General features: G+C 54.8%; 1 protein-coding gene across 4 annotated transcripts in view; it reads left to right on the forward strand.

Moving 5' to 3' along the window:
- Positions 1-25,850, forward strand: part of ARHGAP26 (Rho GTPase activating protein 26) — a 145,959-nt gene that overhangs the window by 16,654 nt on the left and 103,455 nt on the right. For all 4 annotated transcript variants that reach the window (XM_074883287.1, XM_074883286.1, XM_074883285.1 and 1 more), the window contains exons 2-10: positions 5,271-5,366; positions 6,352-6,413; positions 6,808-6,879; positions 8,123-8,224; positions 10,797-10,907; positions 11,759-11,863; positions 12,605-12,734; positions 13,125-13,225; positions 18,216-18,310. In XM_074883287.1, the coding sequence (XP_074739388.1) occupies positions 5,271-5,366; positions 6,352-6,413; positions 6,808-6,879; positions 8,123-8,224; positions 10,797-10,907; positions 11,759-11,863; positions 12,605-12,734; positions 13,125-13,225; positions 18,216-18,310 (874 nt within the window). The remainder of the gene's footprint in view (positions 1-5,270; positions 5,367-6,351; positions 6,414-6,807; positions 6,880-8,122; positions 8,225-10,796; positions 10,908-11,758; positions 11,864-12,604; positions 12,735-13,124; positions 13,226-18,215; positions 18,311-25,850) is intronic.

The following is a 25,850-nucleotide window of genomic DNA, read 5'->3' on the forward strand; positions in this document are numbered from 1 at the left end:
TGAGCCTGCTGTTCCCTGCCGTTCCCTGCCGCGGGGGAAGGAAGGGGCAGGAGTCTCGGTTCCTGTTGCCCAGTTGAGCATTAAATATAGGCTATTAAGCAATTTTCTTTGCAGGATGTGTAGAAATACTGCTCTGTGTGAGCACAACCTCTGTCAGGCACCCAGAGCGCTGGAACATGCCTTGCAGCATGCAGCTGGCCTCCTCAGCATCCTTTGCTTGCCCCCTTTGCAGCAGCATTAACCCTTTGCTCCTGGATTGCTCACCAGGTTTGTCTTTCACTTGACCCACCCACAGCATCCTCTGTCCCGGGTGCCCCAATAGTGCAGCTGAGCCAGAGCTATTTTTGCTTTTTTCCAGCTTAAATAACAAGCTGGCTGCAAAGCTGACTTTGCAGGGAGCCCCTGCTTTCTGAGCCAGCAGCGTAACTTTTTCCCTGGCCAAACTGATCTTTCAAACACGCGCTGCTTGGCCGGGGCACCGCGCTCCTCGGCGGGCAGCAGGCAGGAGGGGATGTCTGTCTTCTGGATGTCTCATTTTGGTGTGTTATGGTTCCCCTCTGTGTCCTGTGGTCACGTTTCCCAGCCATCCATCCCAGCCAGGAAAAGCACCCAAGTGGGGGAGTAGCAATCTCTCCTCAGCCCCTTATAAATTTTGATTCAAGGGAAAAAGTCCCAGGCTTTTCAGGTTTCAGCTCATGTTACCTCTGTTGTCCCTTTGGCAAAGCCTGAAACTGTTTTAAACACAGAACGCAAAGAGAGGGGGGATAGGGGTGTTGCACAGAGGTGAGATGTCCGACTGAGGAATAAAGTTGGGGGAAGAGCTGGGAGCCGGTGAGTGGGAGGGAGCAGCTCATGGCAGGGTTGTGGCTCGCGGCAGGCTGCGGCGCGAATGACTTCCCCAAAGTGGCTGAAGCTCTTGGTGCCGTCACACGAACCATGGATGTGGCAGATCTGGCGCCCGCGCCCCGGGAAGAGGGGGAGACCCGCGCCTGGGGGCTGGGACGGGGTTGTCCCCATTGCGCCCGGGGCGCTGTACACGCGGTTGTGAAATCACAACATCTTCCGTCTGTAAATGGCTTTTTTCAATAGTTCCAAATTCCTTTGGAAGGGGCCTTTTTTGTAAAAAACCGCCACTTCAGTCTCGTTACAGTAACAGCAACCACTTCCCAGAAAGAAGATTTAACTCTGAATAGCTGAGGAGGAGCAGGAGGAGGAGGAGGGCTGCCGGGGTGATCCAGGAGGAGTGACAGTGCGAGTGCTCCCTTGCTGCTGATCCCTTGCAGGGCTGCTGTGAGCTGGAGGAACCTTGGCGTCAGCCGGGTTTGGAGGGACCCCTGGTGCCTGGAGGTGTGAGGCTGGGACGGGAACTCCACCAGGGATCACCCGGCTCCCTGGCTGGTGGAGGGAGGAGGAGAGGTGTGGGGTGCCAGGGGAGACGCGGGCATGAGGGAGGAGGGATGGGCAAAGGGGTTAATGGAGGCAGCTTCCAGGTGCAGGCAGCTGCCCTCTGTCCTGCTGGAAGCCTTCCCCTGCGCTGGTCCTGCAGTGAGTGGAGATCTCGGAGAGATGCTCCGTCCCTTGCCATGGGGGCGGAGTGGCAGCATCCCAGGGCCATGGCCAAAATTGACTCCTGAACATCTACGAAAGGACTGGTCAGTGAAAAAGCAGAGCTGCGACTCAAGAGTTGTGCAGGAAGCGATGGAGCCACAGTGGGCAGGGAGCAGCCCGGAGGCCCATCCCCTGCCTGTGCCCTTGGTGCTGCTCAGCTTTGCCATGCTGATGGACGAGCAATGCCGGGTGCTTCGATTGCTGCTCTCCGACCTGCCGATGGGGTCAGACCTCGGAGTTCAGCTCCAGCTCCCTCCTGGCTGGGACAGGCCCCTGCTGGTCCCTCTGCGAGGTGACGTCTCCTTCCACGTCACTCGTCCCGTCCTCTGCAGTTTTCTCCCCCACTGCACCCGGTTTGGGTCACAAACCCTCTTCCAGGAAGAACAAAGTGCTCGGGAAGGGGAGCGCTGCCGGGCTGCTCCCAGGAACGGCTGAGTGGGTAACCCTGTATCGCAGTAACGAGCTGATACATCACTTTTAAAGCGGCATTTTATTTAGATTATTGGTTGCTGTAGCTACGCAGCTGGGCCTCTGGCAGGCACTGCCTGTGCCTGTTTTCTGTCAAGTGGACTTTCCCACAGGGATCATCCCGTCCCTGCCAGCCTGGGGCTGTGGCTGGGGAGCCCTGGGAGGTGACGATGAGGAGGAAGACGGAGTGGAGGGGAGGACAGGTGGGCACGGTGCTCTGTTGGACACCACGTGTGGCTGTTGCTGGAGCCCAGTGCCTGTTGACCAGAGCCGGTAGTTGAGGTGCGCTCACCGTGTTGTGTGTGCGGGCAGAGGAGCCCCGCTGCCTTCCCACGCACATGGGCACTGCCTTGCAGGCGGGACACGGATCTGTTTTGCTACTGCTTGGCCAGTGTTTTCTCCACGTGGTTTTGTCTCGGATCCTGGGTGCAGGCAGGCATGTGGCTCCATGGCAGCACCCCAGACCCTCCTGGTGTTTCAGCAGCTGTTTTCACCTCCCGGGATGCCTCTGCCAGACATGGTGCTTTTCTTGCCACCCCTGGAGATGTTCGGTGCTCACGACGGGCCCAGGACAGACCTGTTGGCAGCAGGGCTGTGGGCTGGAACCTCCGTCCCTGTCCCCGCAGGCACGCTGAAGCCTCGCTGCTTCTGCCAGCGCCTGCGCAGCCCTGGATCCATCCCTGCCTGCCCGGCCTCTGTCCTTGGACCCCGAGCTGTCGTGTCGCTCAGGCAGGAGGATTTTTCTGGCTTTGTGGTGGTTTTCCCTGATGTTGTGGTTGATGAAGCCAGCTGGAGAACTTGGAAGCAAAACTTTCACAGCCCTTGGCACAGCCCGGCTCTGACTCACGTACAAGGTCTGGGTGGTTTTACTCGTGAATGAGAGGAAGCAGAAGTTTGTCTGGAGCCTTTGTAGGATTTTGGGTTTGCTCGTCCACAGCCCCGTGGAATAAGAAGCCTCAGGAGCTGAGCTGGCCCACGGAGGGGCCACCCTGCTTTCCCCACGCATCCCTGCCTGTAGTGCAGCTGGGAGCTTTGGCTGCTTCCACTGGAGGGTTTTTTCCCCAAAATGTAGATGAGAGGTTCAAGCTTTTAGGAAAATGGCGTGCTAGGAGTGTGGGAGGGTCTGACAGAGAGGACAATGGGGCCCCTCCACGCCAGCTCCTCGCTTGCGGGTGCCCCTCTCTCCTTTTCTGGCTGAACTTGCTGCTAATTTTAGCATCCACTTTGCCCCTGCGACTTGGCCGTGTCGTTCAGTGAGTGGCTGCCCACCATCCTCCTTTATCGCTGTCGCACCGGGAATGTCGCTCCCTCTCCCCCTTCCCTATTTATAAGCACCGTGGGCCATCACTGCCGGGTGCTGCCGGCTCCGAAGACTTCTTGGCTTCGCTCTGGCTCGGGCCTGGTGGCTGCGGAGCCCCGGCCTCCTCCTCGCTCTCTGCAGGGCGGGACGGCCCTGGCGAGGAGTGCTGGCGGTGCCCCTGCCCTGGGCCGCTGGAGGTGAGCCCTCCTCGGGTGTTCATCCCGTGCCAGAGCAGCCTTGGCTCCAGGGTCCTGCCCGGTGGGCATGGGGGTGTCACAGCAGGGCTGGTTTGGCTGGGACTGTGCCATGTGTGCTGCGGGTGGGCTGTCAGTGAGGCCATGGTATGCGGCGGGGAGAGTGTGGCTGTCGGTCAGCACGGAGCTGGGGGAGAGGAAATGGCTCCTTAAATCATTAACGTCATCTCTGTGAGTATTCCAGAGGAGGCAGGAGGCCACCCAGCTCCAGGGAGCGGGTTAAAGTCCCCAGGCCCTCCAGCTGCCCCGGTAAGGGAAGAGGGGCTGCTCCGCTGCAGACAGCACCAGCACAGGCGTGTGGAGGAGAGGATGGGGGTGCTGCCAGCCAGCCCCCAGCCCTGCCCTGCCCTTCTCCAGGGGTGCAGCCAGCTGCCCCCCTCCCTGGTGCACCCAGAGAGCTGCCCAGGGGCTGGCCTGGTGCCTCTGGTGTCCCTCACCTGCTTCACGGCAACGGAGCTGGAGCAAAGCCTCCCACCTCCCATGAGTCCCTCTTTGGAACCTTGCGGGAGCACCCTAGAACCTGCCCCAAAAAATGGCTGGTCCGCTCTCGTAGGTGCAGAGGCTCCCGGCAGCCTCGGGCATGGACAGGCTATCAGCAGTGCTCGTTGCTTTGTCCAGGGAGCAAAATGCAAATGCCATTTTGTCTGACCCATGCTTTGAAAGCGTGGATACTCCGCTCCCGGGCCCCCGCGGCTGTGGCTCCTTGACTGCACCTTGGAGAAGCCTCCGCTGTACTTTTCCACCGGGAAAGCTCCCAGTGCTTTCCCTCTCCCAGGGATGGAGCTGTGGGCAGGATTAGCTCCAGGGCTTTAAGTAGAGACACTCAGAGAACAGCTTTAATGCTTGGAGGAAGCTGCGAACTCCCTTATCCCATGGGGAAAGCAAAGCACTTGAATTCTTCTGCGGTTATCTTTTGGTTGTTGGTGTGCGAGAGGAGGAAACAGTCTTTATGTACACATGCATGTTTTCCACCTGTGCTTGGAAAGGAATTAAAACCACGGAATGTTTGGACTTTGAATGAAGAAATGCCCAGGGGAATTAGATTTAGGTCTTCCTATACCGCTGTCCATGTGCCTGCAGTCCCTCGCCTTGCTCAAGTTCCCCTCCGAGCCGGCTGCCCTGCGGTGCCCGGGAGCGTGTGTCTGCGTGCGCAGGGTTACGGGGCCGGTTCAAAAAGCCAATCCTGGATCCGCTCAGGTCACTGCAAGTAAGAACTTAATAGGATTCAGATCTCGGAGAGAATCTGCAGCTTGGAAAGCAATAAACCTCGATGTTATCACCCGTACGCGGTGCCTTCGTTCAGCAGCTCGGGGAGGCTGCGCAGAGGTGCCGTCTCTTGGGGGGCAGTGGGGAGCTTCCCGCTGCCCTGTGGCACTGGGCTTGAGCTCCCGCATACTTCTCACGGTATTTTGAGGTTTAATCTCCTCTAGTGTATTTTGGCGAGTGCTGGCCGGGACCCCTCAGAGCCCCATCCCTGGGGGAGAGTGCAGGAGAATGGCAGTGCTCTTGGGGCTTCCCCGGTGCTGGGGGGGTCCCGTTGGATGGGTCCCTCCATGAGACACATCCGTCTGTGTTGTGCTGTTGGTGGGCTTTTCCCTTTTCTAACGTCTGTGTTTTCCCTTCTCCTGCTCTCTTGGCAGACCTGTCGGCGGCCAAGCGCAAGTTTGCAGACTCCCTCAACGAGTTTAAGTTCCTCTGCATCGGCGATGCTGAAACGGATGACGAGATCTGCATAGGTGAGTCCTGGGGGCTGAGTAGCCCTGAAGCCACAATCCAGATCCCTGAGTTGAGCAGGGCATGGGGAAGAAACACACATGAGGACACTGAGGGGCCTGGGGATTTGTCTGGGTGCTTTCCTGCATTCTGGAAATGGCAGAGGTTCCTCTTGGCAGAGGTTTCTCCTGGTTCAGCATCAGCAAAGCCTTCCCAAGGAAATCAGTTGTTTCTTGGCCTAAATCTATCCCTGCCAGATAGGGAAGGAAGAAGATTGCCTGTATCTGAAACCATTTAGATTATCCGTCCCTTTGGTGTTGGAGAGCAGGGATCTGGAGATGTGGCCATGTTGAAATACCCTGCAAGGGGCTGTGCTGTGCAGGAGGGGAGCAGCAGCCTCACTGCCCGGCTGCAGGAGCGAAGGAGTGGGCAGCAGCCAGCAGTGCCCAGCCTGGCAGCACCCTCCAAGCTCCCACCATGGAGCTTCTCATGGCGCAGGGCAGCAGCTTCAGCCGCTTCGCTCCATGTTATCCTGCTTCCACACCAGCTGAACTTTGTGAGTTTATTCTGCACATCATCTGGAGGCAGGAGAGCAAATGAGCTTTAGCCCTGATTTATCTTGGCTTATTTATTTGTGCCCAGCACAGATCGCTTTCTCATCCAAGTCCCCTTGCTGCGATGCATGTGCTGGCAAGCTGCTGCTCATGCGACGAGCGCGGCCGAGGCTGATGCTGAGCCAGATCAGTGACCGGCTGCTGGGGAAGACAGGTTTGAGATGAAGGTGCAGTGCTCCTCTCTGGAGGGGAGAACACCCCGCAGGGGATGCTCTGCTACCAGGAAACCTTCCTAGGGAGAAAGCAAAGCTGATAAAACCCCCCAAACCACCAACCTACTAAGCCCCCCAAAGCACAAACAAACAAAAAAAACCTTGTCGAGTCCCGCTCTTAATTTAAAAAGAAAAGAAAACGTTGTTAAATGTTTTTAACTGTGCGGATGGGTCCCTTCCAGCCAAGTCTCTGCAGGAGTTTGCCACAGTGTTGCGGAACCTGGAGGATGAGCGGATGCGCATGGTACGGCCCTGTCTGCTGGGAACGGGGCGGCTGGCGGCACCGGTGCTGCTGCGGTGGGTGGTTGTGGTGCTCGGGGCACTGTGGCATGCGGCAAGCCCGGGTGCCCCTTCCCTTGCCCAGGGGAGAGCAGAGGGAGAGAGGGTGAACTTGGATTTGGGGGCACACTTGAAGACCATCAGTAATGGTGTCTTGCTGTTGGAAAATGCCGGTGCTGGTGGGACGAGCCCATCGGCCTCCCCCTGGACCTCAGCTGATGCAGGGCTGGAGGGGGTGAAGTGTCGAGGTTCCTGTGGGCTGCAGGGGAGTTTTCTGGGAAAGGCTGTGAGTGGCTTGGGTGTCTGGGGCTGAGCTGGGCAGAAGGTGGTGGGTGAGTTGTGCTGGTCTTTGCCCACAGATCGAGAATGCCAGCGAGGTGCTGATCACGCCGCTGGAGAAGTTTCGCAAGGAGCAGATTGGGGCTGCCAAGGTGAGCTGCTGCTGCCCCAAGCACCATCCCCTCTGGGACACCCTGCTGGGGCTGAGGAGTGGAACCCAGAGCCGTGCGGTGATGGCCGTGGTGGTGGCCCCGGGACCTGACGTGCTGCATCACCCCCAGGGGTGTGGGAGGGGGGGTGCTGCGCCACTGCGGGGTGCACATGGGGATGATTCAGCTCCTGGGAAAGTGCCTCAGTGTTCTGAGTCCACCTACAACCAACTAACATCCCAAGGGCCAAAAATCGCATGCCAGTTGAAGTGAACTTTTTTTTTTTCTTACTCCAAGCATGAATTAGCATTTTCTTAGAGGGGTTCCCCGTTGCCTGAGCCCCCCAGTCTGTGCTCTCCACCCCCGCCATGTCACTGAGTGGAATCTGGACGACTTGTGGCAGGACGGGCGAGCCCGGGGAAGCTGCGGTGTGGCTGAGGGCATCTGTGAGACAGCCTGGCCCCCTTTTCTTTCCTGCCTTTGTTCTGAAATGAAAACCTCTGTCTGCGGCTCTCCTGTTGTTATAACAACCTGCTGCTGCCTGCAAGAAGCCCACGCCAGCCCGGCGGGGCCATGTTTGCATGGCAGCAGTGTGCCTGGCTCCCCGCTGGCACGGGAGCCATGGCCCAGCCCAGCCAGGCTGTCCTGGCTTGGGCAGCCAAAAAAAAGACAAAGAGGGCTGCTTCATAAGGGGCTGGTTATTAACAGGTGGCAGCGGTGGATTTTGTACTGGTGAGTCGGGGTGGCGAGGCTGGGATGAGAGGTGCGAAAGAAGAGTTAAGGTTGACATCCTCCTTTAGGGCCACAAGCAGCCAAATTTCCGTGTCATCGTCCCAAGTGACACAGAGGATAAGCTCATGCAAGGGGCGGCCAGGGATGGGATGTGAAGTTGTGACGATGTGCTGGTTAGCGGGTAGCAAACGCTTTCCTCGCTGGGTGTCTTTGCACCTGCCCTGGATCTGGATGTTTTGCCAAGCCTCGGGCCCTGGGAATAGAGGAGGGGCTCCTCCGAGTCTTGGATTTTGGCAGTGTGAGCCGCTTTCCTGGAGCTGCCTGGTGCTCATGGGTAAAAGCAGCTTCACCCGCTTCCAGGTGATGCCCCTGGGCCCCATCTCGGGCTGTGCAGAATGGGGGTAACTCCACCTGGGACTTGCGGTGCTGCCTGATGCCGTAGGGATGCCGTGGAGCCTCACGGCTGCTCTGGTGCCGTTGCATTCAGCATCACACTTTTTATTCTATTTTGTAGGATGCCAAAAAGAAATACGACAAGGAGACGGAGAAGTACTGTGGTGTCCTAGAAAAGCACTTAAACTTGTCTTCTAAGAAGAAAGAATCCCAGCTTCAGGAGGTGAGAGCAACCTCTGGTCCTCCATGTCTAGCTGTAACTCAGCTTTTTGAATGCTTTGCGCAGCTTACAGCATTGGTTCTTCTGGCTGTAAACTAATTTTTTCCCCTCATTCTGGCTGCGAGCGGTGGATTTTCCCCTCTTCCTTTAATCAAAGGGGACGGAGCTATTTTGATGAGTAAATCAGAGAGATCCCAAAAAGGATAGTAATCAAAAAGGAGAGAGAGTTTGTAATTAAAGAGCATAACAGAAGGGAACTGGTTCTGCTGCAGGCTTCCCTTGTGCCAGCACGAATCACGGATGTCTAGTTTCCTTCTCTGAAAGTGGCTGCGCTGGCTTTGGACTTCATAGGAGGAGTGATCAGGCTTTAAAACTGCTTTAGGAGCCTGTTACTGACTCAGGATGCAGTGAGCTGCCGTGCCAAATGCCTTCCTGGATGAGTATGCTGAGTTTTCAGTCACTTCTTCCAAGTTTGGAATTCCCTGCACTGGCCCAGAGCTGGGCTGGTCCCTGCTGGGTGTGTGTCCCTGCCTTTGGGCATGATGCTGGTGTGCTGCCGAGCTGTTGCTGGGGGAACTGGTGGGCACTGGGGATGGCTCCTACTCTGGGATAGTTCCGGTGGTGGTACGGTGCCCGGCAGAGTTGGGGACTCAAGAGAACGGATCTATCTGTGGCACAAATAATCATCTTCTGCCAAATCAGGGTTGAAGAGGGGTGAGAGTCAGGGTTGACATGCCTGCAAGCTTTGTCCTTGCGTAGGTGTTCTGGGTTTGTAAATAACTTAAGAACCCAGAAGATGGAGAGTCCCATTCTCATGGCTTTTAACTAACCCTTTAAGCCTGTTTTAGTTCGTGTTTGAACCACTATTGTGAGACACGGGAACGGAAGGATTTCTTTCTGGGGAGGGAAGGAGCCGCTTGTGCCTGTGAGGTTGCACCAGTGACTTTTAGAGGTGTGATCCCGTGCCCTGGGCAGGGTATGGCCTGGAGGGGCTGCCCGGGAGCCTGGCGCAGCGGGATGCGCTGCGGGTGCGTGTGGAGCAGCGCTGGCTGCTGGTGCCATCTGCTGGCATTTTCCACCCCAAACATTGACTTTGGCTGCGAAGGCTGGAGGAGGCTACAGCCAGCTCCCAAGTTCAAGTCTTGGGACCTTCTCCCCTGGGGAGCTAGAAGATATTCACTGGTTCTGGTGGCTCAAGCCCCACCGAGGAGGGGGGTGCCTGTGAAAGAGCAGTTCAGTGTGTGGGTTGTGAAACGTGGATGAGGCATCCAGTGGCACGTGGGAGCACTCGCCCCGTCTGGCACCCGCCCTGCTCCCTGCCCGCCCTGCTCCCTGCCCACCGAGGGGCTTCCCGGGCAGGGGGCTGCAGCCACGGCAGATGTATGCACACAAAAGGTGCCAACGGGGTGATATCGTTTTAGGGAAGTTAACACCCCCGTTTATGAGCAGTCCGAAGCTTCACTAGACACACTGATGCCCTAAGGGAAAAGTGTTTGTGTCCGGGAGATCTGGTGTTTTATATTTCCTAACCTCCTCCCGCTGTCTACATCTGGAGGGCGATAGCGGCCACATGTGCAACTGCTGCAGCGAGGCAGGGAGAGGAGGAAACCATGGGAATTCTCTGCTGCTTTGGCTGTTGACCAATTAAATAACACACAGAACCTAATCTGCCACTTAACTCCTGGCAAAGTTATTTGATTGCATCATATTTTCTGCTTTTCAGAACTCCAGTTTGCTAAATAGCTCAGCCCGCGCGCCGTGGGCGCACAGCACAAAGGCTGCTGGCGGGTCGTGGGGAACGCGGGCCGTTTTGTGGCAGTGTCACACAGAAAAGCAGGAGCCAGCTGCTGCCCAAATGCCGGCGGGTGTTTGCCACCTGAATTTGCAGGCAGCAGCCCTACGTCCAGCCCCGATGGGATGCGTGGTGCAGTGAATCCTCCTGCCCGGGGGCGCGGCTCTGCCTGGGCCCAGCGAGGGTCTCGCTGACACGCTGGGTTGCTCTGTGCAAAGTGTCACTTGCAAACGTGGCAGCAGCGTGTGCTGGGGATACCTGTGTCCCTCACCCTGCTTTCAGTGCAGTGGCTCTGCTCTGCTTGCGTGCCAAGGTTTATTTTTATGCATTTTTGGGGCATATTTCTATTTTCGCTCACTTGGGCTTTACGTGCAAAGCAGAGGGGATTTGTTGCTGACCCACCATAGTGACACGCTCGCTGGAGAGGGTGGTGGGTGCGTGTGCTGCCTGGTTCGGCCCTGGGACGCTCCGGACATTCACCCGTTGTGGCGCTTTCCAGAAAGCAGAGAATTGCCTTTTATTGTCAAGTATGCAGTGACTTCTCATTTTTCTCGCTTCTAATGCGTGCTTTTCTACACAGCTGTCAGGGAGGTGAGAACATGAGTCATTTTTAGCTGAAGAAAGAGCTGTGCCATCTGTTCAGCCCTGGACTGGGGTCTGAAGCTGAATTTGTTCTGCACGGACACGTTCCCGTTAGACCCAGATGTCCTCTGGTGGCGAGGCCGAGCGCTCCCGGTCAGTAGTAACTTTGTGTTTCTTCTTTAATCCCCCCGGCGCTTGCAGGCAGACAGCCAGGTGGACCTGGTTCGGCAGCATTTCTATGAAGTCTCCCTCGAGTATGTCTCCAAGGTGCAAGAGGTCCAGGAGAGGAAGATGTTTGAGTTCGTGGAACCTGTAAGTGAGCGCTTGAACCGCCTCAGCCTCCAAAAAACTGGGTGATTGCATGGAGGAGCCGGGGCTTGGGGGAAATGAGGCTTCGGTGTGGGGCATCCCTGCAGTGGGATGGCTGGGGGGGCTCCAGCCTCACCCCGCCAGCCCTCCCTCAGAGGGAGATTTGGGGGGAGGAAGCACCTGTGTGAGCCCCGCTGTGTGGAGCTGCTGACTCAGTGGCCACGTGCACGACGGGAACATTTCATTTTTTATTGTGTGGACACCTCTGTCATGGTGGGCTGGACTGCAGGGCCCGCTGGCAATTAACATTAAAATAGGCTTGATTTTGGGGGGAAAAAAAATAGAACTGTAACATCCACAAGGGAGAAAGGGTGGGAGTGACAAAACAGGAAGAAAAAAGTTTTCTAAGATCTACCTTTGCTCAGGTACTAAGTCCTTTAAAGCTCCTCTGGGAAGTGACAAACCTCCCTGACTCCTTGCAAAGGTAATTCCTGCTGAGCCAGGAGTAGCTCGGCGTGGGGAGCGGTGCAGCGCAGGGACGGGCAGCGTGCTGCCTGCTTTGCCTCACACCTCCCGGCCCTGCTCTCCCTGCGCCTGGGGCTTGGGGAGGGACAAGGGGTCCTGGGGCAGGGGCTTGCCTTGGTTTTGGGGGAAGGAGGCACAGACTCGGCTTTGAGAGTTTTTGCCTTCAGAGGAGGTTTTGCAAGTGAAACGAGGAACAGGGCATCTTGGCAGGGATGGAGCTGGCCCCTCCACCCTGGGGCGTTGCAGGGACGCTTCCCCTTGGCAGCGGTTGCTCTGAATGCAGCTGTGGGTCTCTACTGACCGTCTTGATTCGTTTTACCCCAACGCAGCTGCTGGCCTTTCTGCAGGGGCTTTTCACCTTCTACCACCACGGCTATGAGCTTGCAAAGGACTTCAGCGATTTCAAGACAGAGCTGACAATCAGCATCCAGAACGTAAGTGCCCGTCGCCATGACTGTCCCACTGGGCTAACTAACACTTCTGATAAATTTTAATAAAGGTTGTATTATCCCTTTTTTGTGTGCCATCAAGCAAAGGCTTTGACTGTGTCGTTGAAAGCAAATCCTTTTTTGTAAATAATGCTTCATCCTGTACACAGCCTGCTTGGCAGGTCGTTCCCTAGGACATACCAAGCGCAGAGGCCCAACGTCCCTGGGCAGACGTCGCTGCGTGCCCTGTGATTTTTAGTGAGGGTTTCAAACCATTTTGCAAGTGTTTCAAAGCGCTGTTGGTTCTGGGAAGTGCAGTGCTTTTTGCTGTCGCAGTCTGCGGGCTGTGGAGCGGAGCCCTTCGGCTGGCTGCGGCCGTGGGCAGTGCGCAGTCGGTGCCTGCACGCTGAACGGGTGTGCAGGGCTTTGGCCAAACAATTGCAGCTTTGCTTTCCTCTCTTGTTATAAAATTACTCTTTTTCTCCCAGGGACACAGACAGGTTTAATTCTTTTGAAACAACTTTTTCACAAAACTCGTAATACAAACAACTTGCCAATTGTTGTAATATTTTTCTTTTAGCTTAAATCCAGGCTCAGGAAGAAAATCTGTCCTGTGGCTGAGGGTGGGCCTCCCTGGTCCCACTTCCCACAGGGGCTGTGGTGACCCAGCTCTGGGGTTCCACCCCTGCGGGGTCCCTCCTCGCTGGGCCCACACACTGGAGAAGGCATTCCTGTTTTAATTTGCAGACAAGGAATCGTTTTGAAGGAACGAGGTCAGAGGTTGAGTCTTTGATGAAGAAGATGAAGGAGAACCCTCATGAGCACAAGAATATCAGCCCTTACACGATGGAGGGTTACCTCTACGTGCAGGAGAAACGTAAGTGTCGGGGTGGGGAACTGCCTGCCAGGGCAATGCGGCGAGTGGGCAGCGGAGGAAGGTGGTTCGTCAGCACGTGGGGCATGAAGGATGACCCAGGAGGCTCCAAAATCTGTGGGAGAGAGGGATCGGCCCGGTGGGTGGGATATTAAGGTGGCAATGTGGGAGCCAGGTTCTCCCTGGGAGGGAAGATCACTGCCAGGACCTGTTAAAAGTCTTTCTCCTGAACAGAGCAGGGGGTAATAATGCTTAATCCTCTTGCAAAGTCCAACCAGAACCATAGGTACAGAAATCTGTCATGTTAAATGGTTGTTAAACACAACAGGTTATTAACGGGAGGGCACTGAAACTGTACTAGTTCTGGGAATAAAACCGGCTTTTGCTTTGTAGGTCACTTTGGGACTTCCTGGGTGAAGCATTACTGCACGTACCAGAGGGAGTCGAAGCGGATCACGATGGTGCCGTTTGACCAGAAATCTGGAGGAAAAGGGGTGAGTGTCGACAGGCAGCAGGACTGTATCCTGGGGGTGTGCTGGGAGGGACCGCGGAGCTGCTGCCCGCACGTTCTCCCAGTGCTCAAGGGGAACTGTTTTTAGCAAGGTGACACAAAAACAGATGAAGTAGGTCAGATTCATTCCAGGCTGAGCGGGTGCCTCATGGGGAATTAAAAAAAAAAAAAAAGGACAAGCAAACTCCCAAAGCCTCACAGATCTTTGGAAACTGTCAGCTGTGCTGAGGGCAGAGCTGATTTCCCAAGCGGATAGAGCCCCTTGGTCATGGCTCTGTTTCATGCTCCAGCTCCATATCCCAGGCCGGTGTCTGCACACAGCTATTTGTAAGGACAAGGTTGCAGCAGCTGCCTCTGGGCCGAGACTGGACCTTTCTCCTCTTGCTTTTAGGTCTGTCCTTTACTTATTTAATTCTGTTTGTGAAAGGAGAGACCTTTAAAAGCTGAAACGTGTGCAGCTGCGTCTTCGGTTCCTCTCTTGCCATTCCTGGCGGTGCTGGGCACATGGTGGGTGGTGCCGCTGCACCATGCCCGGTGAGACTGGGGCTGTCTGGGGGCTGGGAGTAGAGCGGGGTCGTGCCCTGTGTACCCACCATGCTCCAGCTCCATCAGCGCCAGCTCCCCAGCCCCTCGTTCCTGCTCTGAGGCCCGGAGAGGAGAACCTGCTCATGATTTTGCTCCTTCCCCAATGCCTATGACTTGGCCAGTGAAGTTTTTTTGTTTGAGGTGGAGCCACAGGAGAGGCAGGAGCTGCCCTGGCCCCCGAGGGGCTGTGGAGGAGCGGGGAAGGGGGGGGAGCAGTGGATGTGGGGCGTGGGGGGCCAGCGCATGCCATGTGCCCCACTGCTCCTGGGGCAGCTGTAGCTGGATCTGGCTTTGCTCCTCTATACAGCAGGAACAATAGATCCCCCCCGGAATGTTCCTGGCTGGGACGGTTTGCAAACATTATCCTCTTGCAGGGGAGCGCCTCGGGTGGCTGGACAGGCTGCCGCACGGCTCCCTGCTGGCAAAGGGAGCCAGCCGTGGGGAGGACAGCTTTTAAAATTCATTTCCTCTTGCCTCGGAGCATCTTCATTATAACTCAGCCTTAAAATATCCCAGCCCTGTAATCATCAGCGGCTGCGCTGTGTTTCATGCAGCCTCTTCTCATCTCACGGCTTCCCTGGGGCGCGGGCGCTGCCGGCACGACCACGAGCCCTTCTCACGCCGGGCAGGAGCCCTGCTCTGGCGTACTGTGCCAGCCACTGCGCCGCTGCGGCTGCTCGCCCGGGGGTCTCTTGGCTTGCCTGATCCTGCCTACACTGGGGCAGCTCCCTCCGGGTTGCAGGGTCTATCGGTGATGACTGACACGGGTGTCGGGGCGTGGAGCAGCCCAGGGGCTTGTGGCCGCAGTGCCGGGGCATTTCGGGGTCTGCCTGGAGCCAAGCGACAGGCGATGTCGGTGCTGCAGGAGGGGACCCATCGCTGCTGGGTCACAGAGGACACTGCCCGTGCTATCAACCCCTCGTGAATGTGCCTCAGGCTGTGGCTGCAGCCGGATATTAGTGGGGTGGAAGTGGGGGCATTCCCTGAATACCGGGCGGGGAGTTGGGCAGCCTGGGAGCAACCCAGTGCCAGCAGCAGGGCAGGCTGGGGAGGACCGGGGGCACGTGGCCTCTGCTGGCCCCTGGGGGAAGCCCTGCAGGGAGTTCCCTCAGGTCTGTCTTCCCGGGTCTGTTCAGGGTCCCTTTTCTGGTCTTTCGTGGCAGCAGAGATGCGAGGGTTACCGATGTGTTAGAAACCACAGAAACACCTGAGAACGGCCATGTAGGAATTAGGGCTTCTCCCCCAAAAAGATGGCGGGAACAGTAGCCCAACTGAAGTGCCTCTGTGCCAACGCACGCAGCATGGGCAACAAAGAGGAGGAGCTGGAAGCCACTGTGCAGCAGGAAAACTAGGACACAGTTGCCATCATGGAAACATGGTGGGATGACTCGCACAACTGGAGCGCTGCAAGGGGTGGCTGCAAACTCTTCAGAAGGGGCAGGCAAGGAAGGAGAGGTGGTGGGTAGCCCTGTATTTCAGGGAGTCTTTTGGCTGTCTAGAGCTTAATGATGGTGCTGATAGAGTCGAGGGTTTATGGGCAGGAGCTGTGGGTAAGGCCCACAAGGCAGATAGTGTGGTGGGAGTCTGTTACAGACCACCCAGCCAGGACAAAGAGGCAGACGAAATATTCTATAAGCAGCTGGGAGAAGTCTCACAATCGCTAGCGCTTGTTCTTGTGGGGACTTCAACCTCCCAGACGTCGGCTGGAAATACAGTGCAGTGGAGAGGAAGCAGTCCAGGAGGTTTCTGGACTCAGGGAAAAAAAGGGAGTTTATGACCTTTGGAAGAAGGGGAAGGCAACTCAGGAGGACTGCAAGGATGTTGGGAGGTTATGCAGGGAGAAAATTAAAAGGGCCAAAGCACAACTAGAACTTAATTTGGCTACTGCCATAAAAGACAGTAAAAAATGTTCTATAAATATATTAGCAACAAAGGGAGTGCTAAGGAGAATCTCCATCCTTTATTGGATGCGTGGGGGAAACATAGTGACAGAGGATGAGGAAAAGGCTGAGGTACTTAATGCCTTCATTGCCTCAGCCTTTAATAGTGACATCAGTTGTTCTCTGGGTACCCACCCCCCCCCGAGCTGGAAGACAGGGACGGGGAAAATGGTCAGTGACCTGCTGCACCACTTAAACACACACAGGTCTATGGACCGGAGGGGATCCACCCCAGGGTGCTGAGGGAGCTGGCGGAGGTGCTCACCAAGCCACTTGCCACCATTTATCACCAGACCTGACTCACCAGGGAGGTCCCAGGTGACAGGAGGTTAGCACGTGTGACACCCATCTACAAGAAGGTCCAGAAGGAAGATCTGGGTAACTACAGGCCTGTCAGCCTGACCTCAGTGCCAGGGAAGGTTATGGAGCAGTTCATCTTGAGTGTCAGGCACGTACAGGAGAACCAGGTGATCAGGCCCAGTCAGGATGGGTTTATGAATGGCAGGTCTTGCTTGATCTCCTTCTGTGACAGGGTGACCTGCTTAGGGCATGAGGGAAGGGCTGTGGATGTTGTCTGCCTAGACTTTAGTAAAGACTTTGCCACCGTTTCCCACAGCATTCTCCTGGAGAAACTGGCTGCTCAAGGCTTGGACGGGTGCACTCTTCACTGGATCAAAACTGGCTGGATGGCCGGGCCCAAAGAGTGAATGGAGTTAAATCCAGTTGGTCACAAGTGGTGTTCCCCAGAGCTCAGTACTGGGCCAGTTCTGTTCACTATCTTTATCAATGATCGGGATGAGGAGACCAAGGCATCCTCAGTAACTCTGCAGATGACACCCAGTTGGGCAGGAGTGTTGATCTGCTGGAGGGCAGGAAGGCTCTCCAGAGGGTCTGGCCAGGCCGGGTCGATGGGCCCAGGCCAATCACATGAGGTTCAACAAGGCTCAGTGCCGGGTCCTGCTCTTGGGTCACAACAACCCCACACAGCGCCACAGGCTTGGGCAGAGCGGTTGGAAAACTGCCCGGAGGAAAAGGACCTGGGGGGGTGGCCAACAGCGGCTGGATGTGAGCTGCAGTGTGCCCAGGTGGCCAAGGCCAACGGCATCCTGGCTTGTGTCAGGAGTAGTGTGGCCAGCAGCGACAGGGACGGGATCATCCCCCTGTACTCGGCACTGGTGAGGCCACACTCAAATACTGGGTTCAGCTTTGGCCCCTCACCACAGGAAAGACACTGAGGAGCTGGAGTGTGTCCAGAGAAGGGCAACGGAGCTGGTGCAGGGTCTGGAGCACAGGTCTGATGGGGAGCGGCTGGGGGAACTGGGGGGGTTTAGTCTGGAGAAGAGGAGGCTGAGGGGAGACCTCATGGCCCTCTGCAACTCCCTGAAAGGAGGTTGGAGTGAGGTGGGGGTTCGTCTCTTCTCCCAAGTAACAAATAACATGACAAGAGGAAACGGCCTCATGTTGTGCCAGGGGAGGTTTAGGTTGAATATTAGGAAAAATTTCTTCACCAAAAGGGTTGTCAAGCCCTGGAACAGGCTGTCCAGGGTCAGGGTGGAGTCATCATCCCTAGGGGGATTTAAAAGCCGTGTAGGTGTGGTGCTTAGGGACGTGGGTTAGTGGTGGCCTTGGCAGTGCTGGATTAATGGTTGGACTCGGTGATCTTAAAGGTGTTTTCCAACCTAAACGATTCTATGATTCTAAATATGTTTCCTGGAAAAATGATGATGTCAGGGAACAGGGTGGTCAGCCAAGGTGTCACCAAGAACAGCACAGAGAGCACAGGAAAGTGGCCATCTCCAGGAACTCATTGAGAATTAATTTTCTATTGAGTCATCCGTGGATTTTAAAAATTTCAGAAGGAGCAGTGTCTGTGCTGGCAGGGACTGAGCAGGGATTTTCTCCAGCAGAGGACAGCAGTGCACGCGGATCCTGCCGGATCGCTGCTCAGCGTGTCCAAATCCAGTGCAACTTGGATGTGAGAATGGCTTTGTCGTTGATTTGTTATCTAATAAAGATTTTAAGATATGTTTGCTCTCGTTAAGAGTTCTCGTCTGCAGAATGCTGCCAGAAATGCAGCCTGGAGTGAAAATTGACAGCCAGGTCTGTGATGCGTTGTTCAGCAATGGAAAATAAAACCGACTTTGCCCAAAAGTTGTGGTTCCACACTCCCTGCCTGCCTGAAGTGTGGGTCGCGGGGTCCTTAATGCACAAATTCAATCATGTGTGTTCTGAAAGGAGGGCTCCTCGTGAGAGAGTTTGGACTAAACATGTTTGCAAGGTGAAAGACAAGTCCTCATGTCAGATATATAAATATATATTTGTAGCAGGCTGACGTTGCTGTATCCCCCCAGGTTTGAACGTGTTCACTGAAAGCGCAGTGGGTGCTGGGGACATGCACATGGTTGGTTGATTGTTCTCGGCCTTATCTGTGGTTTTGTTTCTTCTCAGGGAGAAGACGAAGCTGTTATCCTCAAATCTTGCACGCGGCGGAAAACCGACTCCATCGAGAAGAGGTTTTGCTTTGATGTGGAAGCTGTGGATCGGTGAGCGCCAAGGGGCACGGTGGCCCCGGCGTACCTGCGGCCGGGGGTGCCGAGGGGACGCGCGCGCTGGCCGTGCGTAGGGAAGGGGTGCACTCATCTGTACTTGGCTTTTCTGGGAAGTTCTTGTGCAGTTTCTGTGTTTCCCTTCTCCTTTAGTCATACCCTCCATGAATGGAAAGCATTAGTCCATGGAAACACGCTTCTCCCTGGTGCTTCCAGCCAGGTGCTCTCAATTTATTCAGCTAGTGCTTCGGTTTACAAGGTGCCGAGTTTACTCAAGTCTCTCAAACTTTAATGGTGTTTTAGCACTTCTGCAGTCTCTGGCCACGTAAGGTAAATGGTTGCAAGGATGGAAAAGATGCTCTGTGGGTGTTTTGGCAGGGATATGATGCTTCTTTCCAGCGCTGGGTATGTGTTAGAATAACTTCAGCTTTTGTGCTGCAGAGTGGTTGTTACTGGTCTGCTATGGCTGGGCGATAATGGAAGTCCAGCTTGCACCTCCGGGCCCTTCACTTTTTCCTGAAGGTGTAAAATGCTTTCTGATGTGATTTATCACGTAGCAGCTGAAGCAGATGTGTGTGTGGATTCACTCCATAGCGCCTAAGGAACGGGTGCCCGTTATCATATCTAATTAGCATCATGCATGGCTCACATATATAAACAGGGGGACCAGGCTGGGGGTGCTGTTCCACGTGGTATTAGTCGCTGCCCCGTGTCTTCCTCGCTGCAGGACGTTTATGGGGTTTACAAAAGCTCACCCCAAAGTCACTGGATGTCTCTGCCCTCCCAGCTGTGTGCCTGTTCGTGTTCTAGCTGTCCTCCCCTCTGCCGGCCGCTGTGGGAATGTCCAGGAGATCTGGGGAAAACCCGAGTTCATCCAAACCCAAGTTGTTGAATAACGCTGGAATATCCCGCAGTGCCTTTCCCTGCCCAGCCTGTGCTTGAGTGCCAGCCCCTCGCGCTGCCAGCCCAGGGCCTGGAGGGCTTGGGATGATGGAGCTCTGCCTGTGTTGGCGGAGGGATAAGATAACCCCAGGGCTGCCTCCTGCTCTCTGTAGCTGTGCTTTCCTCCAGAACGCTGCAGTATTTCTGCTGACGTGGTTTGTGTTTTTTTTTTCCTATGTCCTGAGGATATTTTTTTAAAATGTGAAAAATCAAAATAAAACCGGGAGGAGGAGAAGCCAGCCACCACAATAGTTTTCTTCTGCAGCATGTTCAGAAGCAGCTGAACCTTCCCTTGATGTCTGGAGCCTGCTAGGCAAGGGATCAAGAGCTACTCCAGAAACATGCCTGCTAAATGTAAATAATGGCAGGGGAGCGGCAAAGGAGGGGAAACCTGAGAAATTGCTCATTTCGTGTACACGTTCCTGCTGCAAGAGACTGCCCAAGAGGATGGCGAGAGCAGAAAACAGAAAATAAAAGGCTGGTTTTCCCCCCAGTAGACAGGCAACTCTGCATGGTTTTGGTATCAGAATTTGTCACCAGTTGTCCAAAATAATGGTTATATCCAACATAGTTAACCTAAGAGGAAGAGGAGCCAGCAGGTTTTGCCATGGCCAAAAGAGAGTGTGATGTGCCCGGGATAGTCATGCTGAGCATTGGGAGGTCTGGGCACCGTCGGGGCTTCAGGTGACACTGTCAGTGGCCAGGGTTTGCTGGAGATTGCCGTCCCCTCGCCCGGCTCTCGGGGTTTGGCTGCCTTCCAAAGCAGTGTGTATCGACGAACGATTTCCCTGTCAGCCCGGGATTATCGGGGATTGGCAGCGCGCAGATGCCACCCTGCAGCCGTTTAGCCGGAGCCTGGCCCAGCTTCGCTGCGTGCCCCTGGGGGGAGCGCGGGTGCCCGGGAGATGCTGGGCTCAGCCGGGCCCTGCGGGGAGGGAGAAGCGTGCCCGCGGCTCGGGAGGCCCGGCAGCAGGAGGACGCCTCGGGAGGCACTGCTCTCCGTTTCGTGCTGGAGGAGATCGTCCTTGGCTTGAGGACCCGAGCACTGGCAAAAACTCCAGCCCCCACTCTCCCCCCAAGCCTGCTGACCACAAATGACAGGCTGTCTCTGACCGAAGGCTAGCTGCAGCGGGGTCTGCCTCTGTTTTCGCGGAACAGAGAAGGCTGATTTGTGTAGTGGGCTTTTTCTCTTGGGCTGTTTTTTTTGGTTATTTTTCTTCTTTGGCTTTTTGTTTTGTGTTTTTTTTATTGTCTCTACTAATAGAGAAGTTAGAAACTTGATGTCTTGTTCTTCAACCCTGCGCAGGAAGTCTGGATGTGATTAAGGCAAACATCCCCAAGATGCTTCTCTGTCTCACATATGTACTGTGTTTTGACTTACAGCAGTTTTCCCCTTTCTTTTCTGTTTGCAACTTCTAAATTCAAATTAGACTTGTAACCAATGTCCAGCAAGAAGGGTCAAGCATCTTGTAACTGGTAGGTGCATGCAGTCACCTGTCATTAAGCCAGCCCAGGAGACCACTGTGATGCTGAGAAAACCATGTGTGTTTGTGGTGTTCAGTGGGAAGGGTGAGTAATGCCACCCAAGTGCGCTTCTCCTCAGGTTTGAAACTGCCCTTCAAAGGCCTAAGCAGGTGGATTAAGAGAGCAGGAAGATTTTTCTGCACACATCGCTTGCTTCCTATGGACGGGTAGATTGGATTGTCCCTTCCGAAGGACGCGTGGAGCTAGAACACGCCAGGCTGCACGTCTGCCTTCCTCGGCCAGAGCAAGGGGCATTGCTTGCCGCTGTGGGTTTTGGCAGATTTTGGTTTGTGCCCCCCCTCTGTATCTTTCCAGATACACATCCCCTCGCTGGTCGGGTGGCTTTTCTGGGCTACCTGCAGCTGGCCCCCCTGCAGCAGCATCACGCCCGGGGGATCTGCAGGCTCCGGCTTGAGGCCTGCGGCTGTGCGACGCGCAGAGGGAGGATAGGTGACACGTCACTGCCTCACAGCATTTGTGCCCAAAACATCTCTCACTGCTGCTCTTATAGAACCCCGCAGAGGCACCTGCAAGCCGGCGTCCCGCCGGGGCTCCGCAGGGGACAGGCAGCCTGTGCTCCGCTGCAGTGTTTCTCTGTCCCTGACAGTGAGTTACTTGTCTGCGGTGGTGCCACAGGGGCAATGTGAAGTCCACTTTCTCCCCAGGCTCTCCTAAAGCGTATTCCATCATTTTTGAAGCTCTCTGTGCACAGACTGGCTTAGTTACTAGTTTGTTTTATTATGGCCTGACAGGTTGTGTCTGTCTTACTAACAGGGGTAGGGGGATGAAGCAGCACTGGTGGGGCTCAGGACCGAGGTTATCCCTCTGTCTCCTGCTGGAGCTGGCAGTATAAAACCTGTAGTAATTAGGGTTTGCTTCTGTATCAAATCCTGTGCTAACAGCCTCACACACAGCGAAGCACACACAAGGAAATTTCACTTCCTACTCTGGTATTTTTATCTCCTATCACCGTAACATTTACGTAGCTCTTCAAGCTCTGTCCGTGCTAACCCGCGCGGCGTGGTAGGACGCGGTAACCCCAGCGCTGTGTGCCCACACCGAGGGCCCCTGGTCCCGCTCCCGGTTTGCCGAGCAGCCTCAGCTGGGCCCTCCCGCTTCCCGCCAGCCGCACGGCAACGCACTGCTCAGCCTGGCGTCTGGGGAACTGCTGTGCCTGCAATGTGGGGCGCAGGCTGGGAGCTTTTTAAAGAACACCCGGAGAAGATGTTGCTCGTTAGGAGGGGAAAAAAAATTGTTTTTTCTCCTGTAAAGATGATTCAGCACTACCGAGCTGAAAATCTTGGGCCTAATCTGTTATTACAACACTGTTTCCTTTTCCTGTTGACTGATAAGGAGACGCCGAAGTTCCCAGCACTGAAGACTGAAAAGCTGCAGTACAGGTGTCTGAGAGGTCTAAGAAACCCCTGACACTGCATTTGGAAATAGTTCTGATTTTCAATGTGGGAAGTTAGGAATATTTTATTGCTTTGTTACAGCAAAATTAGCCCCGGAATGGTGTTCTAGTGTGTTCTAGTGTCTGGCTGAAATACATTCCCTGTGTGATGGATGCTGTGTTTTACCGCCGGTGCTCTTTTTTTCTAACTAAACTTATTTGTAGTCTTGGTGCATTAAATCAGTTTTGTAAACAAGGTAAACAGGGATGACAGCCAGTGCCTTACAAAATGAGCCTTAGGAGGAGGAGTATCTTGTTTGGCTGATGACAAAGGCTTTGTAATTTAGGATAATGTAGGTCATTGCTCTAGGCCAGAAGCGAAGTGCTTCTAATACCAATTGGCTTTTATGGGAACAAGAGGTATTCAAAATGTGGGGGTTTGGGGTTTTTGGTCTCCTGGTTGTTCGTAAGGGCAGTAAACTCTGCACGTGGCGCCGCTCCCCTGGGGTACTGCCCGTGTGCCCCAAGTCGGCCGGCACCGCGCTCGGGCTGCACAAAGGTTGGCATTGAGGTGGGTGAGCTGCGAGGCGCCTGCCCGAGCATTTCCCTGACCAGGTGGTTTTCAGTGGGAGGGTTGTTGGCCTTGCTCGGGGTCTGTGTTTTTCAGACCTGTGTATTTCTTTCTGAGTGCCACCCCGGCTGTGGCGGGGCACGCTCCCCGCTCCCCAGCGCCGGTGGGGCCAGCAGCTCTCACCGATGCTTTGGACAGCACGTGCAATACAACTTGTACTTGTTCCTCTGCCGGTGTTGCCTTTCCAGTGACCTTTTAAAGCGATTCATGGGGTTTTCACTGGTGGGCTGGCAGCGAGCAGATGAAGCTCGTTCCCCCCTTGGCGGCCACGGAGACCCCCGCCGGCCCCCGCCCCTGCGGAGCGAGATGGCGGTGGTTGTACCGGCGGTGCTTTAAGCTTTGCGTGGACAAGCAAGACTTTTCTGAATTCAGGAACAAAGTCTCCCCCTTATTTACATCTTTTCTCATCTTTTGGGACATGTCTGGCTGCTGGTGCCTGGGGCAGTGCCCCACGCCCATGGGGTGCCCTGGGGTGCATGTGGGTGCACCGCTCTGCTCAGGCGGGGACTGCAAATGCTCCATGCGCTCAGTTCTGCTCGGCCCTCGAGACCCTGGTATTAGTCCCCTCTTATGTTTTTTCATTCAGCAGTTAAGATCGTCTCGGTATGATAAGCTGCTTCAGGAGTTGAAAGTTCTTATCTCTTTCTATTGCTTTCATTATTTGTTTGTTTTTCTGAAAGAAGGAAAAGCTATCGGACTTCTCATTTTCTCTGCGTCACAGCTCCTTAAAACCAGGCTGTTTTTCACAAAAGCTGAGATATTGAGAAAAATTCAAATTTCCTGTGTGGTCTCGTATGGAAAAATCTCTTTAGTTTTTAGATCATAGCATATTGAAAATATACTTTCTTGCAAAGTGTTTACCATGTTCTGCTACCCGCACCAATCAGTTCAGAAATGGATTCCTTCTGATCCCAAAATGTCCCTCTCCCCCCTTGCATCCCAGCAGAAGGCGAAGGGTTTTGGTGCCTGGGGGATGAAATGCGTGATGCAGCATCTAGTAGTGAATCAGTGGGTCCTTTATCTGCTTTGCCACAACAGTTCCTGTTTGTGCATCTTAGCTGTCAGAGCCAGGAGGGTGCCCGCTGTCCTGCTGCCACAGGCTGGGGTCGGCAGAACCCCTGGGTGAAGGAGGCTCCTCTTGTCCACACCATGTCCCGCTGTGGGAGGGCAGGGGAGCTACAGCGGCAAAATCTAGCTCCGGTGTTCAGGATCAGTTGTGTGTTGGGTGAGGGAACAAAGGCAGATATGTTCTGTTTATCTTTCGGGAAAGGAAGTCAGAGAAGGGCCTTCCCTGTCTCAGGCTCTACACTGAATAATTGAGATATCTGTAATCTAATGAGCGCACTTTCGGAAACGGTTGATCTTCAGGGCAGCTGGGTGATGATGAGGCTGGCTGCAGGCAGCGAGCGGGACACGGCTGCGCGCTGATAGCACGAGGAGGATGCTGTTCCAGCGCCAGCCATGCTACCTGACTGTTAAGCACATGGTACCCCATGGGCATCGTCCAAATAAATAATGAATGAGGCGTAATGTGTGGGGTGCATTTTAAATTTATCACAACCAGGAGGACGGTTCTGCTCAGGAAAGTGGTGCAATGGATGCCTTGGCAAATGAACGCTGTGGGAGGAAATGCAGAGCTATTTGCAATGTAAATAGGTTTTTAATTCAGTTTCACAGCCCCTCCCCTCATGCTGTTAAATAAGTTTGACTTTGAAGTGTAGCCCAAAGAGTTGTTATCTGCTCAAAGGCAGAACAAACATTTTCATGTTATCACCTTTTTGCGCTGTGCTTGAGGGAACCTGGCACACCAGATACCAGTATTGTCTCCCCAGGACCTCGTGCTTTGCTAGCTGGCCAGTGTGAATGATTTGTGAACAAATGAGCCATTTAAATTTCTTTGTTTTAAGGTCTTGGCTAAAGAAATCCCAGTATTTCCTTTCCCCATGTCTCCCTAGTTGAGCTAGAGCCCTTCCAGGGCTTTCCACCTGGGGTATCTGTGCCTTCAGCAGCAGCTTGCCTTAAACTCAGACTTAAGCCCTGGCTGAAGGAGGGTGTAGCTGAGTCCTCTGGTCACCCAAGGAAAAGCCTGCTCCTGCTGTGGGGGAAAGATTTGCTGTCAGCCTGTAGCCAGTGCCCCTGCAGCTCCGCAGGTACCAGGGACCATTCCTGAATCGCTTTGTATCTGCACAACAAGGAGCTTTGTTCAGTGTTTTGAAAATAATTGGCGTTGGAAGTTGAACATTTTCTTTCTCAAATGGGGCGATGGTTAAGTGGTTTCCTCTTCCCTTCAAAATGAGTAAACTTCCAAACCACTAAGCTGGTGAGTATTGACTGAGTCACCAATGGGATTAGCGGAGATCAAACTTATTATGTCTGGTTTACTTGGACCTGGGCTTGTGCAAGCCTGAACGCACGGCTTCTGCTGGTGAAATGGTGCTGAACTGCCGTGTGTGTGCCGAAGCCTGCTGTTGGGGTGGTTGGATGGGGAGCAGAGTTAGGGAGAAGGGTTAATCCTTTATTCCTTGCCCGTACCTACATCAGAAGTGCCAGAAGACAGGCCAGGCCCACCACTATGGGAGCCCTGTTCATGTTTTTTTTTTCTAACAGAGGATCGACTCTTACCAAGGACCAAACGACTTTTGCAGAGTGTTGTTGCAACTCATGTTCTCCTGCTGAATCACTTTTGGGAAGTGTGAGCTAGAAATTACCCCTTTTCCCCAGCCTTATCAGTTTTTGAGGATTTAGTACCAAAAGGAGCCTCTGTGCTCTGCTGAGCACTGTCCGCAGGTGGTTGACTGGCAGCTCCCGAGGTGAAATCACTCCTTCCCTTGTGCCCTGGCAGCCTGCTGCCCTGCGAGGGGTGATCCTGGCTCTCTGTGGCCTTTTCAGAGCCGCTGCGCTTTGCCGCGGATGGGAAGAGCAGCGTCAGGGGTTCTCTGCTGTCGTACTTCCGATGGGTGAAACCCCCCAGGCATTGCTGCGGAGAGCACACAGGTAACCACCCCGAGCCCGCCGAGTCACGCAGCACCCTGGCCGTGCCTCCATCT

Source organism: Strix uralensis, chromosome 14 (genome assembly GCF_047716275.1).
Source record: "Strix uralensis isolate ZFMK-TIS-50842 chromosome 14, bStrUra1, whole genome shotgun sequence".
NCBI classification, from domain to species: Eukaryota; Metazoa; Chordata; class Aves; order Strigiformes; family Strigidae; genus Strix; species Strix uralensis.